This window comes from Haplochromis burtoni, unplaced genomic scaffold (assembly GCF_018398535.1).
Source record: "Haplochromis burtoni strain Fernald_Lab_line unplaced genomic scaffold, NCSU_Asbu1 Contig_16, whole genome shotgun sequence".
NCBI lineage: Eukaryota > Metazoa > Chordata > Actinopteri > Cichliformes > Cichlidae > Haplochromis > Haplochromis burtoni.
This window is the reverse complement of record NW_024582377.1, coordinates 2,388,878-2,405,749: the sequence shown is the minus strand read 5'-3', so window position 1 is coordinate 2,405,749 and position 16,872 is coordinate 2,388,878. Positions and strand designations below refer to the sequence as shown.

Sequence of the window (16,872 nt, the reverse complement as noted above, 5' to 3'; positions counted from 1 at the left end):
CCAGTGCGTTACTTTCAGTTGTTACTTTGCGATAATCAGGGCCCTGTTTCAGGAAGCTGGTTTAGTGGAAAAACTGAGTAAGTATACCCTGAGTTAACGAAAACGCTGGTTTTTCGGTTTCACAAAGCGAGTTCAGCTGCAGCCTGAGTGAGTCACTATGACGACACACGCCGTGAAGCTAACCTGCCCCCTAGCAGGTTTACCACAACTAACCCTGACTGACCCCGCCCCTTTGTCGGAAACCTGACAGTAGGAAGTGTCAGACATGGCGTGCTCCTTCCTTGAAGAGCCGGTAGATCGTGAAGCCCAAATTCTCCGCAGAGCTCTCCGCCGGGAGAGAGTGATCAGATCGCGTTTGGACATTTTATCATTTCCTGATGATTTTCTGTGTGAACGTTACCGTTTCTCAGCACAATCTATAAGTTATTTGAATAACATCCTCAGGCCATATATTACGCATGTGACATCGCGGACATGCTCTCAGTTCATTACATATTATTTGTATCGCACTTCGGTTTTTTGCAAACGGGAGCTTTCTGTATAATATCATAAAACCCAAATTACGGGAACACCTTTAGATCTGTTCAGTTTTATTTATTTCATTTTTATTTTATTTTCATTTAGCACCGCTTAACTGTCAAAAACTCATCTCTATTGCTTCAAATTGCAAGGTAGAGGTCCTACAGTGTTAATCTAGGATAAATGTTGTCTCGGCTTCATTGATGACATAAATGCCATTTGGTATTTGGCCAGAAGTGACTCTAGACATGATTCGACAGACAAGAATTTAAACCACAGCTTAACAATTTGGCTGATGCAAAGAACCACGAGGCAGTGATTCCAGCTTAAATGTATTCTGGATATTGTTAAATATTCTTTTTTGTTAATGTTTGCCAGGTATCCTGTTTAATATTCCCTTTTCCCCTGTGTGTTTTGTTCAGTTTTGGTTCCCCTGTCTCTTTAATCTGTGATTAGTTTCAGCTGTCTTCCCACCTGTTGTTCCATTGCCAGCTACATCTGTGTCAGTCTCCCTTTATCCTTTGTTGTGTGTTTTGAGGCCTATGTTCACCTCCAAAACCCAATAGAGAAGCCTCTGTTTCACAACCAGTAGATTAGAAGCTTTTATACGGTATTTAATTTTTAAATGAACAATTTTATTCTGAATAAACATGAAAAAGATTATAGTTTCATTGTATTTAAGTAACTATCATGGTCCTGAGTCTGCACACGCAGTGGTTTTGTTTTGATTATTTTTCTCGTGTTCCAGTTTTATTCTGATTTTGTATTCTGTCTGGAAACTTCCTGTTTTACTTTGTAGATCCGTGTGTGACTTAACTGTGTTTAGCTTGTGTTTCCCCGTCATCTTGTGATTAGGATCAGCTGTGCTTCCCCCCTCTGTGTCATTTCCTAATTACCTTGTGTGTGTGTGTGTGTGTGTGGGTGTCGGTCTGTGCTCATCGTCGGTTCGTCTGTGTTATTTAAGTGTTTCTCCGTGTCTCTCTGTTTCTCGCCTCATGTCTTCCCTTTGTGTTATGTTTTTAGGTCAGCTTACTGGCTTTCCCAGTTCAGTTTACTTTGGAATTCTCATGTCTGCAACTCGAGTCCTCCTTCTGCAAACAGCTATCCCAGCCGTGACAAACTCCTTAAAACGCATATATTTGTATATGAAAAAAAAAATAGCATCCTGAGATTCGACACCCTCAAAAATAATACATTTGGACTTTTCTTCACCATATTCACTCAATAACATTTAAATTAATTTAGGGTTTTTTTTGTTTACATTTTATTAAACAATAAAGGTTTCATTGTTTGTACTGTTAATGCATGTTTTTTAAACACATGTATTTAACAAAGTAACAAGTTCCTGTTCAAAGATAAAGATTCATTTTTAACATAATGAAGACAGCTGCACTCTGCAGCCTGGCGTGGGCTGAAACACAATGCTAGGTTACTGTTGTTATTTAATGATCCATTTGGTGCCAAATTCAGGATGTAGAAGTTACAGCTTCAACCATTAGTAAAGCTTTCACTTGCTCCTAGCAAGTTTCTAAAACTTTGTGCCTTTCCCCCCCTGTTCCCTTGATTATGAGCCTTTACTACGTGTTTACAGTAATCTAAAAAAACTCATTTCTAAGCTGTTTAGAGACTACCTACACTACATGTATATTTGAACTGAAACCTGTTTCAAAGATGGATTTTCCTCCTTAAATCTTCATATAAACTGAAACTTGTGTTGACTAGTAAATTTAAACGATTAACTAAATTTCCTTCTCAGCTTGCTGTCTCATATCTGCTGGCATCTAGACCTCAGCGCTGCACTTGCCCACAGTCATTCAGAAATTGGCCAATTCTTGTGTGGAAATCCATAAATCTCTGACATAATGAATGAATTAATCCTTGTTTCTCTATCACTGGTGAATTCTTGAATAAGTGCATTTATTTCATGATGTTTTCAGCATTATAATGGCTGTGAATGCTCCATATTTTCTAGAAGGAGTAAAGCTTACATATAACACCAGTTAGTAATCATTACAGTGGAAATGCAGTCAATTTTCTTTTTGCTAAATAACTCCAGTATTGACCCAGTAAATTCTTTATATATTAACACTTCAACGGTGCAGCGACTGGTAGCTCTATCTGTTAGCGTTAGCATTTGCTCATAAACATACACTTTCTTCCATCAAACTGATGGATTGTCACAATTTCAATTAAGAAGATCAAATGACATTTTTATGAAACTTCTTCTGCACACGTATCATACTTTGCTTGTGACAGTCATGTGTTGAATTTTGTAAATGTGGGAGATGGTACTAATAAATAACATTGGATGAATTAAATTACAGCACACTATAACTGTAGTTTTTGCTTACGATTGTAACCCGAGTGATGCATAAATTGTTAACGACACAAGACACACAACCTGAGGGCTAGAATTACCCGGGGCATAGTACTGGCCCCTTTCATTTCACAGGCCCTGTTCTTACCAGGCACATCACAGCCTGATGCTTGTGAGTGGGAACGTTTCAAAAAGGACAAGTTTTAAAGACAGGCCGTAATGTCGATACCGTCATTTGAGTCCCTCTGCTTAAAAGACGATGACAACTGTCCATCCCCAACTGATCTCGACAGCTTTGGCGATGAGTTTGACAAAGACTTGGAATCAGATGGTGAGCATATTAAATTCAATCATGGAATAATCCTTGAGGTTCTTGTTTAAATACTAAGTAATTTAGTAGTTGTTACTATAAATCTATACATTAGTTATATTAATTTATGACTTTTATAATATGCAGGAAATAAGATCAACAAGGAGATGGACACTGCTGAGGTGTACATGCAGGCCTGCAAGCTGGTAGGTGTGGTGCCGGTCTCTTACTTTATTCGAAACCTTGACTCTCCAGCTGTGACACTCTCCCACCATGGGCTCGGACCTTTGGGATGCAAGGCACTTGCTATTGCTTTAGTGGTATGTTTAAAATCTAAGAGCTGTTAATCAATGAGGCACTTTTAAATAGAAAACTGATGATCAGGTTTTATTTAGACTGATACGCAAATAAGCGCCCTGGCACTGGCAGACAATTCAATTCAAGCTGAGGGAGCCAAATACCTCATGGAGACGTTGAGGGCAAATTTCACCATTCAGCACCTGGTATGTAAGACTGCAGGTTGACCACTGGAGGGCACAAGTGTATTTCAGGTCTAAATCTGAGAGCTCTACATCAAGTTTGGTTTTAATAATACATTTTTTGCAGGATATATCCCACAACCATCTGAAATCTGCTGGGGCTGAGTATGTGGCTAAAATGTTGCTGGACAGCATTTCGTTAAAATCTGTGAAGCTTTCAGGTAATATGCACGGGACAATGCATTTAACTTGTTACGTGACAGATGACTGGCATCACAAACAGTCAGCTTACATTTGTTGTGTCGGGGTTGCCTTTTTCCTGACAGGTTAGTCGAGGTTAGTTTCTGATTGGTTTGTCTATTTAACAGCGATAATTATTGTGATCTTTTTTTTTCATGATTGTTTTGAATGCATTTTCTTCCCTGCAGGGAATGGATTTACTGATGATGATGCTAAATATTTTGCAGATGCTCTGTCAGTAAGTTATCAGTTATGTCCTGCTTTTTCACACATAACAACCCATTTTAGTCATTTCTATATTCATAAATTGTTCTTTTGCTACTTGCACCTGTCACATATTGTTACATTCAGACCAATTCCAGGATAAAGGTACTGGATCTGAGCCATAATGAGTTTTGTGGAAAAGGAGGGGAACATTTGGGACAGCTGCTGGGTATGGTAAAAGGTCTTAATAGGTCTAAGACTAGTTCTTAATAGCATTATAGATGTATTGTTTCACTGACTTGGCTTTCTTGTTTCTACAGCAAACAATGAGGGCCTGGAGGTGCTGGACCTCAGCTGGAATCATCTAAGAATGAAAGGAGCTGTGGCTTTTTGCGCTGGGTTAAAAGTAGGGCTGATTAACAAAATTTGTTAGTTACTCTGTGTGCAGCATTTCATCACAGTCTTCCCATTTAGGTGAATATGATGTTAAAGCACCTTGACTTATCGTGGAACGGTTTTGGGAACGAAGGTGCTCTGGCAATGGGAGAAGCCCTCAAATTCAACACCACCCTGGTGCATCTCAACCTCAACAATAACCGCCTGACCAATGAAGGCGTCAGCATGCTGTGCAGGGGTCTTGAATTCAATGACACACTCAGAGTCCTGACGGTGGGTGGACGAAATTGCATTAGGGTCACGTATATCACAGTCATGGCTTCAAGTGAAATATCGGATAATGTCTTCTATTTCTTTAGTTGGCTTATAACTCTTTGACAGTAGAGGGCGCACTGGCTCTAGTCAACGTGGTGAAGAACTCACCTAAAGCTGCCTTGGAGGAGATCAACATATGTGTGAGTGGCAGTGCATCCTGCTCTGCTCCATGTCATGACAGATTACCACAGGCTGTAGGGACAGTGCATCCACAAATCAAATTTACATATTGTTCTGCTGGCCTGTAGTCGGATTTCTGGTGCAAATGTTCCAGTTCTTGAGTTATTGGTTGTAGAGATGTGTCTACATTTAATAGAAATTGACTTGTGATGCTCAAAGCACTCAAATAATACATCTGAAAAACCCACAGTTATGTTTCTTTCCACAGATCAAGACCCAATTAGAGCCGAGCAATTCAGAGCAATTCAGAGCAATTCTTGCACGACGTCCTTTTTTCTTTCTACCAAACGACATAATCTAATGTAGACATGCAGCTGGTTGATATTACACCATAGCAGAAAGCATTATCAGCGTTTACATCCTGCCATGCTGTCACAATCACCAGGTTCTCGTCATGGGTAAATGCACGCTTCCTTCTGTACAGTTATGCAGTCAGCAGGTGTTGTTTTATGGAGAAAAAATAGTAATGAAACTGCTCACAACCAGGTCATTTCTGGAAATATTCAGTGCCACTGAAACTGAGCAACTCTCATCTAAAAAGTCTATACAGAGAAACTGCACTACAGGCCAGATTTAAACATATGTAATTATGAGGGGAACTTTCTCTTTAAGCAACTCATTTTTGCTCTGATTTCAGTTCAATTTTGTGTTCATATTAAGTCAAAGTTGTAATTTTTTCCTTTTTTTTGACATAGGAAGCAAAATGTGTGTGTGTGTGTGTATATCATGTTGTCTTTTATCTGAACAGAATGTGCTGGTAAATGAGCACTTTGTGCATCTATTGGAGGTGACGTGTCAGGAGCATCCTGGTCTGGATGTACAGTATGGAGGCGTAGGAGGCTTCATGGCTAAGAAGCCACCAAAACGTGTTGATCCAATGAAAGTCATTCAGGTCTGTCTCAGTTGGTTGAATGAGCATCTGACACATACTGCATGAATTTTATTGTGAAAATATACACAATATATCTTTATTTTTATTCTTTCTTTCTTTATTCAGAGTATATTTGCTGTTCTGATGTTTACTTGTTTTGTTGGTCTGCATTTAATTATTGTCAAAATCACTTCTACCAATGCTTCTGAAGGATTATCTGGACCAACGGAAACTGCGGCTGTGGGATTTCTTTCGAAACATCGATAAAGATGGCATCATGAGAGTGTCTGTTACTGACTTCAGGAAAGCAGTTCAGGTTTTCCAAACAAACTGTGATACTGTATATGGAGCCGTGTAGAGTCAGTGCATTTCACTGAGAGTTTACTGTGATAAAGAGAGCAACTATGAAACTGATTCCCTTTTCCTCTTTTGTGTGAAACTGTAAGCAATCAAGCATTCCCTTGGACCGATACCAGATTGAGGAGCTGATTCAGAGACTTGATCGGGACAGGACAGGAATGGTGGACTACAGGTGAGCATTTCCCATACTGACTAAATATACTCACATCTGACGCTTCAATATTTACGTTACAAGGTGGAGCTTTGGCGTGTTAAAGCTTATCATTTTAACATTTTGATTGTTTTTATCTCTCGTTTACTGATAGTACAGCTGGGCATAGAGTGTCTTAGTTATGGCCTGGGAATTTGCCCAGATCTTGAGTTCAACTGACCCTATCAAAACTAAGAGTAGCTGAAAACCTCTTCAAGCCTGAAAAGTTCACTCACTTGCGGCAGAAGTCTATTTGACTGGTATATTAGGATATTGGGTTGTCTCTCGCACTGGTGAAAGCTTTTTCCAAATATTCACAGATCTACTGTATATATAATTTACTACAGAAGTTGTTTTTTCTTTTTTGCAAATCTGCCTGAAAAGAAATCTGACCACATTTTTTAAGTAATCCTACTAACAGACAAACAGACAGACACACCAAACTAATCGCAGAAGCTCCACTGAAGTAGTGATAGTGTTGTATATGAATATAGCACAGAGAGAATCATAAGCTAAGAATAACTTGTATGGGAACTTTTCTTCCACAGTTTGGATCAAAACACATGTTAAAGAAGTCCACGTAGCTCAACATGCAAACAGATGGTAAACCATGTGGTCTATACATTCATATTTTTATATAGGTGTTTTATAAACTACATGAAAAGTAATGATCATAGGTTTAAGAAAAAGCTAACCCTTTTCTGCAGTTGTTTAAAGCAGACCACAGATTCAACCATCCTGACAGGCTGAGGGAGGTTGCACCAAAGTTTAGAAGCTACAGTCTCAAAAACATGATCGCCTCTAGATTTAAATATGAGCATAAAATATATAAATATGACAATTATAAGACCCTGATCATATGATCAGGGAGGTTACTGCTGGAATAAGGTTAAAGCAGATCCTCATGCATACAGAAGCCTGGGTAAGATGGGCTTTATACTGTATGTAATTCATCTGGGGTACAGTGAACGTGCAAAAATTCCACACACAGGTTCAAACTAGGACCATCATGCAGTGTTAACCACTGCCTCATTGTTCTGCCACACTGCACATAGATAAATACTAACATTTTGAAATTAACTCTAACTCAGCCAGTGGAATGAGAAGCTGTCAGGTCCGAACACAAGAACCTCAGTTGTCGAGATTGAAATTGAGAGAATATTAAGGACACCCAAGCAGTAATTGTAGTGACGTTGTTAGTGAGGTAGGAGAGGCTGTTCAAGTTGTTAGGCTTCACAGAAAAGTGCAGTTGTGGAGAGACAGGTAGATAATTGGTTGGCGTATGAATCTAAAAGCAGTCAGTGATGTTTATACTATAATCTGACCAATTCTGTGCAGGGGACTGGCAGATACAAGGAAACAAATGATGAGGGATCACCGCCGCCAGCTTAGGAAATTTGAGTCCCGTCAGAAGAAAGAGAAGCAGAAGAGTGACCGCATTCTCAAAACCTTCCAAAGTGCTGTGGAGGCGGTGACACCTCACAGCTCCATAGTCATGTCTCCAGGAGGTGCCAAAGAAGACTCGAGTGGCCCGCAACACTTTTCCGCCACCCCTCTCAGCTCTTGGCACCACATTGTCATGTCCAACAGCAGCCGCTACTCTGTCACTAACATGAGCAACATCCACCTGCCCATGTTAAGAGGCGCCACGCCTTACCGTCCCACCAGCTCCTCCGGGATGCGTTCGTACTCCCAGCCAAACCTGTCGGCCGATTCCCCTCGCTCTGCTCCAGACAAGTCCATCTCTGCTCAGGGCGTTCGCTCAGATCCAGAGAGGAGCCACAGCAAGCTAAGCCCCACTGCTAACAGCCTGACGAGATCCAGGCCCGCTCTCAATGTAAAGCAGTCAGAGGGTAAAAGTAAAGTCAAAGCCAAGAAAATGAAGAAAAAGAAACCGAAGAAGAATGCAGACAAAGCTTCAAAGAACCCTGCAGTAACGGTCAAGTGACATGAACACTGTATAATGCTGTATTACGTGATATATTATACATGTGATTTGTTTTTCCCTTGGTTATTATGTCATGCAATATTTTTAAATGAATAAATAACACATTTGATTATCAATCTTATCTAAAAATCTATATTTATTGCTTTAATAAGTTATCAGCGGTCATGTCTTCGCCACCTTGCAGTTAAGGACACTGAGTGGGACGGGCCTTCTTCAGAAACATAATATTTCATCATGGTATTCGGGAAAGGTGTTCTCATGCGAGCCCACACTCTTGAGGATAATTGTAAACAAACATCTGACGTTAATTTCTGTTTGCTGTAGATAAGAACGAGCATTATATCCTGGCATGTTCCTCAACTAATAATTCTGTGAACTGAGACAGGTGCTGCGTCCTCTGATATGATGGAGGAGGATCTATAAATTCAAATGATCCACCTATCTCAGTCATAACCACTCTGACTGCAGCAGAATGATCGTCACTCTGTATTTCTCAGCACTGCTGAGCTCCACGGTTGCCTGGGAGGTACGCATGGCATGACGTAGATCAAGCGATTCATCTTTATTCTTTAAAGCTCCGTACACATTTAGGTGAGACGATTTCTTCCATCTGACTCCTTTTTAGGGAGTGAGGAGCGTGTGGAGTGAAGGGAATCCAAGAAATGAGTCCGGAGGTGGAGGTGGTGAAAGGTGCTCCTGTGACGCCTTCCTGCCTGGTTCAACTTTTCCTGTAGGTGATCTGGTGGTGATAGAGCAGACGGCAGTGGAGATCTCACGTGAACTGGGGCTGGAAATGGGCAAGGTATTTAGTCACAAGGGAACGTGTGCATTAAAAGATTGCATAATTGTGACAAAAAACATTGTTGAATGTTTTTTTCCCAATTAAATTTCAGCTGGGGGAATATGAAATCAAAGTGACAGAATATGAAGAAAAGATCGTAAAACTCACAGCAAAAATTGAAAAAATGGAGGAGAATCCTGATGGCTACAGTGAAAGTGAACAGAATGAGATAAAGATTGAGATTAAACAAGTGGAGGCCTTGATTATAGACCTGCAGCTCTCCATCAACGGCTCCACTGCTGTCCTTAAATCCCTGCGTGTGCAGGTATGTCCCGAGCTGAAGGTGTTTTAAAAGCCAGCAGAAGCAGTGGAGATCCATTGTGTTATCTTTCAGATTACAGTCATGGTGGAGACCCTGAACAGGCTGGAAAAGACCTACGACAAGAATTTAATTCTGGTGACACGCCGAGAATACCTTAAGGTGCAGCTGCAACTAGAGGAGTGTGAGAGACGTCACCAGGAGCTTTTCTACCCCAACATTGGTAAGCTCACTTATACCGTCATTCCAGTTGTAATCCCTGTTTTTGTGATTACAACCTAATTTTCGTCTCCTTCTGCAGGTTCATGTGCACACACTGGTATCACCAAGCTCAGCAAACCCATAGTAAGCCAACTGAATGCCCATCTAAATGCTGGCTACAAATTTGGTGGATGGGGGAAAGATTCAAAACCTATTCCAGACAGAGAGTCCATGTACTGGTACTCTGGGTATACAAGTGCCTCCATTATTGACATCAGGTTCTACACTAACTACAAGAACCTCATTTTAAGAAACCACTTTCAGCATCACAGCTTACAAACCAGCTGGCGTGGCACAGGAACCAATTTTATCTTCCGTGACAACACTCTGTATTATCAGATCAACAGCCCGTTTGGGTTAGCCAAATTGAATTTCACCACAATGGCATATGAGTCCAGGGTGATCCCCAAGGCTAGTTCAGGCTTCTCTTATGCATACTTTTCCGGTCAGAACTTTGACTTTGCTGCCGATGAGACCGGGCTGTGGGTGACCTATGCCACACAGCAGTCTGCCGGTCGGATGGTCATTGCTAAAATAAATGAGGCGTCTTTTGGGATAGAGGAGGAAATGGAGACTAGTATCTACAAGCCGGGTGTGAGCAATGCCTTCATGGTTTGTGGCACTTTGTATGCGGTCAGGACAATCGATACCGTCACTGAAGAGATATTTTACAAGTACGACACTAAAACCAAAGAGGAAACTTACATCAGTATTCCCTTTGAGAGGTTCCAAGAGAAGTACTCAAACCTGCACTACAATCCCGCTGACCAGAAGCTCTACATGTACAATGATGGCTACTATGTCCAGTATCACCTGTGGTTTAACCACACAGCTGTGGCTACGACCACCACGGCGCCACAAGTTCTTTTAACCTAAATTGAAGATCTGATATTTTCTGAAGTATCACATCATATGAATGAGCCAACTATTGTCTCATCTTGTCGAGTAATGACCTCCTAATCCTTCTTGATTGTAAATAAATGATTTCAAGCATCACACAAGTGTCATGAGTGTCTTTTTTTGTGAACTTTGAAAACTAAAACAGAATTAAAATAAAAATGGTTCTTAATTGTACCTTCAAACACTTCTATTCTACTGTAGAGGTAATATCTGTTGTTTTAGTTAGTATTTGTAATTATTATAACTTCCCTGACAAATCATTGATAGGCATGTCTACAAGAGTGTGAGTCCACGGTTTCAAAACCTATATTTTTATTGTAACACCTGTACTCATTTTCCTAAATCTTGCCTCAGATGTTTGCCCTCTATTCAGTAAAATTTAAAAAGATTAAAAACAAACAAACAAAAGAAAACTAACACTGAAACTGATCCAAACTCAACTAAACATTTTCCCACAATAAAAATGAAACTCAACCGTGGAAATCCACCCTGGAAATTGAAATTATGCAGAATTAGAAACAAAATGTCAAAATGAAATAAAAATAAAACTTACTTGAACATACAAAACTATAACATCTGTGTTGACTGCAGTCATAAATGATCTAACTGAACCACTGTATGCATGTCATGTATGCATGTCATCATCCCCAATTTGCAAACCCAGCTCCTCCCATGCATTCTTCAAAAAGTCAGATTTAGAATTCAAATACTCTGGAAAAACATTCACAAAACCAGAAACCAACTTGTTAGAGTTCGGGGAGCCCAGAAGGAGCTTAAAAATTGGTCCCCCCTTCTGGAAGAGATGGAAAGTTTAAAATACTCTGACGAACATAGTTTCTTATCTGTAAATATCGAAAAAATGTGACTCAGGGAGAGAGAACTTATTCTGCAATTGGGTAAATGAGACACCCAACACAGGGTTCTATTCCTGCATATAACAAACGTGATCCCACCTTGCACTGAACTTTATCGTGTTTACAAAATAAACTAGAGGGCATTCTTAGGCATATATGGGATGGAGACATTCAGACTTGAAACCACATAAATAATAAAAACAGATCAATAGTTCTCACACCTGGTATTGTTTCACCCCTTGAGTCTTTGTGCAAGTCCATGTTTGAATCTCATCATGAAATCAACTCGTCTCAAAACTTTACAGGTGTGAACGCCAAGTCTGAAGGTTGTTCAAGAACTCATTCGAATTGTCATTGCAAGATTGTCCCTCAGGTTTTTCAGTTTTTCTAATATGACAAATAGCAGGGTGGTTTTTTGTGAAAACATATTTAAGAGTTCAAAAATATGTGAAATACATAAACAAACAAACAAATAAATAAAAGCCCCATAAATATGTTTGTGTGTCAAAGCAAGAAAGGCAGAAATCATTTAGTTCAAAGAGTGAACTAGTTCTCAGTGAGGTGCTACCACACACTAACAGGCAACATCTCCCATAGCTGTCCAACAAAAAAGACCTTAATGAGGGCAAACATTTAAAATTGTTACAGAAAAAAAAACTAAATCCAAAGTGCTTCAGTTACTTGAAATTCTTTCTTTGAGTGACGTCATCATGTCTGATATAGAAAATACTTTTGGTAGACTTGGTACATTTGGTAACTGTAAAGCCCAAATTGACTGATTCGCACATACTTCATCTAATGATCCAGTGAGTCCTTCTGCCCTCAGAGGTTTGTGTCATGAGAGCAGTGGCTTTATCACTTGTCTCTGCTTGTTTACAGTCTTCAATTACTGCCTTCTTTATTGATTTTCAATCACTCACAGTCAGCTTTTCACAAGAAAATGCATTCGAGTATCATCTGCCTTTTATTAATACATTTAAACTCTAATGCTATTTAATGAGGAAATCTTTAAAGCAGCATTTTGATTCAGAGAAGTTTGTCAAACATAGTGATTTTATTGAGCTGAGTCAGCATTTTATTCAAAGTTCTTTGTGGCAAAACGCTTCGTTTCCACAAACTACGGTGTTCAAAAACTCCACCCAAGTCACTTGCAATTACTGGCATAGATGGAGAAGTATAAGTTGCTCCATTTTAATGGACTTGTGACTTCACACTTTTAGGACGATGTCCTAAAAAACCTTTATGACTTACAGCAATCTACTCCTAAAAAAAGTTGTGTTTGCCTTTGTGCAAACAGGACTCAGGATCATAGAATGAATACTTGTCCAAATTGTCAGGTCATAAACATAACAACACAGCAGCAACACATGCTGTGCTTCTCATCCGCACCCCACATTTGTATTAAACGTGACGTGGCAGATTCCTCTGTGCTTGTCATAAGCAAACAAATACAATGCCTGAGTGTATGTTGGACTAAGATAATAAATTTGTGAAGAGAGAAGGTGTTTGAGATGGTCTGATAAGAGCTACCTTTAAAAACACTCTGAGAAAGCCACGGAGAAAACCTTTGAGAGATGAACAGAGACACAATGTTGCCAGCTCTTCTGCTGCTGCTCCTGCCAGCCCTCAGCCCTGTTTTGGCCTGGATTGTAAGTGCCTTTACTTTTCTAATAAAGCATGCAGGCACAGTGATTAGTTATGTCTCTTTAATGTTTTTTTGTTTGTTTGTTTGTTTGTTTTTTTAATTTTAGCCAGTGGAGGACTGGGAGTCTGGAAATGTAACGGCATCAGTGAGTGAGTCAGGTCAGTGTGTTTGCCATGTTTTTCTGCCTGACACAACCTTCCCTGCTGACCGGGTTGAGCACATGCAAGAAGTCACTAAAGATCTGATGTTGGAAGTGGAAATCCAAATGAACAAGGTGCAGTAGGACTAAATAATTATGTGACATTTGAAAGCATATGCTGTAGTAAGACATTAACATTGCTTTTTTTCCACCCTTCCAGATAGTGGGCTTTGAGGCTAAGCTGGCGGTCTACCTGCAGGACCTAACTGAGCTGACAATTAGAGTGAACATACTGGAAAGCAGTCCTGACAAATACATCAAACTGGACTTTGAGCTGCTCAGGATTGAGCTGAGAGAATTTGAGGCTCTGGTATCTCAGCTCAAAAACTCTCTCAACTCCTCCTCACCCATATTTGACAGCCTGTACACTGAGGTAAAAACTGCGTTTGAACTTACATGCAAATTACTTATTTTTAAGATCACCTAATTTATGTGTCTGTCTTTCTGTGCTTTGTAGATCCACAACATGACCCTCATTGTGAACCAACTGGAGAGTTATGATGAGAGCAACCTGGCGGTGTTCCGCATTGAGCTGGCTAAGCTGCAGAAGAAGCTGGAGGACTGCCAGAAGGAGCAGGAGCTCATCAATCCAGATATTGGTAAGGCCACTGCCTTGGCTGGATTAACGCTGGTGTACGGTCTTGACATTACTAATAATTTTAAACATGCTTATTTTTCTCTTCAGGTAACTGCAATCACACGGGAATCTTGGCCCTCGGCAAGCCAATGGTGCTTCAGCTGAATGCTCATCTGACCCCAGGTTCCATTTATGGGGGCTGGGGAAAAGACTCCAAACCTCTTCGAGGTTCTGAGTCCATGTACTTCTTTGGTGCATACAGCTCCCCTTCAATCAGTGACTTTTACTTGTACTCTAACTATGATAAGCTGATTCTGAGGTCTGCATTCAAACACCATCGCACACCAAACGGGTGGGCAGGGCTTGGGAGCAATTTTATTGTTCACGGTAACAGCCTATACTATCAGCGCAACTCACCTCTCAGTATGGCCAAACTGAACCTGACCAGTTCCACATATGACTACAGAGTGATCTCAGCCGCTAGTTCAAAGTTCTCTTACAGTTACTCAGCCAGTCAGTTCTTAGACTTTGCAGCTGATGAAAATGGAATGTGGGTAATGTATGCTTCAGAGGCAAGCAAAGGGAAAATTGTCATTGCTAAGATAGAAGAAAAATCTTTTGGTGTTGAAGATCAGTGGAATACTGGTGTGTTTAAGGAGATGGTGGGTAATTCTTTCATGGCCTGTGGAGTTATGTATGCCACCAGGTCAGTGGATGTTGCCACAGAGGAGATCTACTACGCATTTGACACGAAGACCAAGGAGGAGAAACACCTCAGCATTCAGTTCCAGAAGTTCCAGGACAAATACACCAACCTGGACTACAACCCCACCGACCAGAAACTCTACATGTACAACAATGGCTATTATGTGTCCTATAATGTGAAATTTGACAAAGAATAATTTTATCTCTCGGTCATCTGCCGTATTGTGATCGATACGAGTCTTCTGTAATCTCTTACGCCCTGTGTTTTCTGTGATGCATTGGCTTTTGGCCATCTTTTCCTGAATAAAATCAAACTGAAGCATTCAAATAAAGTGAACAATTGTCTATGCACATAAATTATATCATTATGAAATTATGCCACACAAATTTAGCTTCAGATTTTAAATAGTTCTAGATAATCAAATGAAACAGGAAAAAATGCATGAATTTGATAAAACAATTCTTACTGTATTCAGATAAACATTTTTGCACACAAGTCCAATAGAAAAACATGAACCAAAATATGACAAATAGGGACACAGTGGTGCACATTTGTCCAGTGTTCACATGTTAAACAGGGTTTTAAATAACTGTGTGCTCTATCTGCGGCTGGGCATTAAGACTCACAATCAGAATTTAACATGCGCATAAAGTTGAGTATAAAATGTGATTTTTACTGCAGATTAATCATTTTAGCTTTCATTGATCAAAGTGAACTAATTGAGCAGTTCTTTCATGTAACTGGAGAGTTTACAGGAGTTTAAAGGAGATAATAAACTGTTTTAAACTGCAGCTGAAGATAAACTGTTATCATGCGATGTAAATAAACATATACACACATTTCACAGAATTCATACAGGATTTATTTTCTGATACTAAAAACTCAAGTTTCTCACCATAAGTACTAAGATAAAGATTCGCCATAATCATCTTTTAATTCTGTTTTTTTCATACATCAGATTAAATAAAGAAAACAAACAACAGGAACCCTGTCATGGACCTGTAGTAGTCCAAGAATAGTATACATAATGCACACACATGCACTAATCTCAAGGGTCAGTGATGCTGTTCTAATAAAATGTTTATGGCCATGAAATGATGTCACATGGTTTAGCTAAGATAATAAGAGGGGTATTAGACTACAGATAACAGCAGCTGTCACATCTGAATACTAGGGGTGCAACGATACTCGTATAGATATTGAACCGTTCGATACAGTGCTTTCGGTTCAGTACGCATATGTATCGAACAATACAAAATTTGCAATTTATTTGATCAACTTTTCCTTCTGACGATGCTGTCTGTGTTGAGCGCTCAGTGAATCTGCGTTCGACTACTCCGCCTAGGCTGCACTGTCCAGCGCAGATCCACTGAGTGTTCAACACAGACAGCATCATCAGAAGGAAGAGAGCAGGGCTATGGAACGCCAGGACTGCCATAATGAATTAATTAAATACACCATTAAATAATTAATTAAATGTGGCAATAATTAATTAAAATTGGAATTAATTAATTAAATAAATAGTTATGACACATGTAATTAATTAATTATTGACACATTTAATTAATTATTTATTGACACATTTAATTAATTATTTATGTATTTCACATTTTAATTAATTATTGACACATTAAATTAATTATTTAATGGTGTATTTAATTAATTCATTATGGCAGTCCTGGCGTTCCATACAGGGCAAGCTAGCGAGACAGAAGTTAAGCTCTCCTTACAACATGGACCACCCTCATTCAGATCTGGCGTTTGGAATTATTTTGGTTTTCCTGTGACGTATGACCCTGAAGGTAAGCGCGTCATGGACTAAAGTAAAACAGTATGTTGGATGTGCCACGCAATGCTCAATTACATGGGTGGGAACTAGTGTGTTAGCCCGCAGTTAGCTCGTTAACGTGTTAGCCGTCTAGCCCCACGCAGGGGTAGCTCGTTAACGGAGATTTGCCGTGTTGTGGCGTTAACGTCATTTCAACGAGATTAACGCTGACAGCGCTAGTGGGAACACAAGAATATGACTGCACATTTACGCTGACATCATCCTAATGCAAAGACAAGTGGAAGCAGACAAAAACAACAAGCGTGTATGCTACAAACTTTACCCGAGTCATTTAGACAGCCGTTAGCACAGGATCCTCCTTATGGGAACCTGATATGTTTAATATTGTGGCGAGCTCAGACAAGGAGGAGACTGAGGTGTTGTTTGGTCTTGCTTCCCGTGAGCTAGCCAGGGAGCACAGCCGTTTATTGACATCTGCAGAAGAACACTGCCGCTAGCTAACTGCTCAGCGC

At 39.9% G+C, this 16,872-nt stretch overlaps 3 protein-coding genes across 4 annotated transcripts; all 3 read left to right on the top strand.

The window, feature by feature from the left end:
• The first annotated feature begins 5 nt into the window (after positions 1 to 5).
• Positions 6 to 10,680, top strand: olfm4.1 (olfactomedin 4, tandem duplicate 1). Of its 2 annotated transcripts, none has more exons than XM_042218242.1 (5): positions 6 to 77; positions 8,827 to 9,131; positions 9,223 to 9,435; positions 9,505 to 9,652; positions 9,731 to 10,680. In XM_042218242.1, exons 2-5 carry the CDS (start codon positions 9,123 to 9,125, stop codon positions 10,564 to 10,566), a joined length of 1,206 nt encoding a protein of 401 aa, XP_042074176.1. In that variant the 5' UTR covers positions 6 to 77; positions 8,827 to 9,122; the 3' UTR covers positions 10,567 to 10,680. The 2 variants fall into 2 exon arrangements, with proteins under 2 accessions (XP_042074176.1, XP_005916904.3); XM_005916842.3 differs by lacking the exon at positions 6 to 77 and having other exon boundaries at positions 8,710 to 8,855; positions 8,955 to 9,131.
• On the top strand, positions 1,822 to 8,436 carry LOC102296019 (leucine-rich repeat-containing protein 74A). The gene is made up of 13 exons (XM_014331962.2): positions 1,822 to 3,167; positions 3,294 to 3,466; positions 3,542 to 3,649; positions 3,753 to 3,846; positions 4,054 to 4,103; positions 4,217 to 4,298; positions 4,390 to 4,475; positions 4,544 to 4,738; positions 4,825 to 4,920; positions 5,709 to 5,852; positions 6,043 to 6,147; positions 6,278 to 6,363; positions 7,720 to 8,436. Exons 1-13 carry the CDS (start codon positions 3,056 to 3,058, stop codon positions 8,327 to 8,329), a joined length of 1,941 nt encoding a protein of 646 aa, XP_014187448.1. The 5' UTR covers positions 1,822 to 3,055; the 3' UTR covers positions 8,330 to 8,436.
• Positions 10,681 to 13,001: 2,321 nt separating the features above from the next.
• Positions 13,002 to 14,884, top strand: olfm4.2 (olfactomedin 4, tandem duplicate 2). Its single transcript, XM_005916997.2, has 5 exons — positions 13,002 to 13,093; positions 13,196 to 13,363; positions 13,449 to 13,661; positions 13,746 to 13,887; positions 13,974 to 14,884. The coding sequence occupies exons 1-5, from the start codon at positions 13,019 to 13,021 to the stop codon at positions 14,765 to 14,767; spliced, it is 1,392 nt and encodes a 463-aa protein (XP_005917059.2). The 5' UTR covers positions 13,002 to 13,018; the 3' UTR covers positions 14,768 to 14,884.
• Positions 14,885 to 16,872: the final 1,988 nt, after the last annotated feature.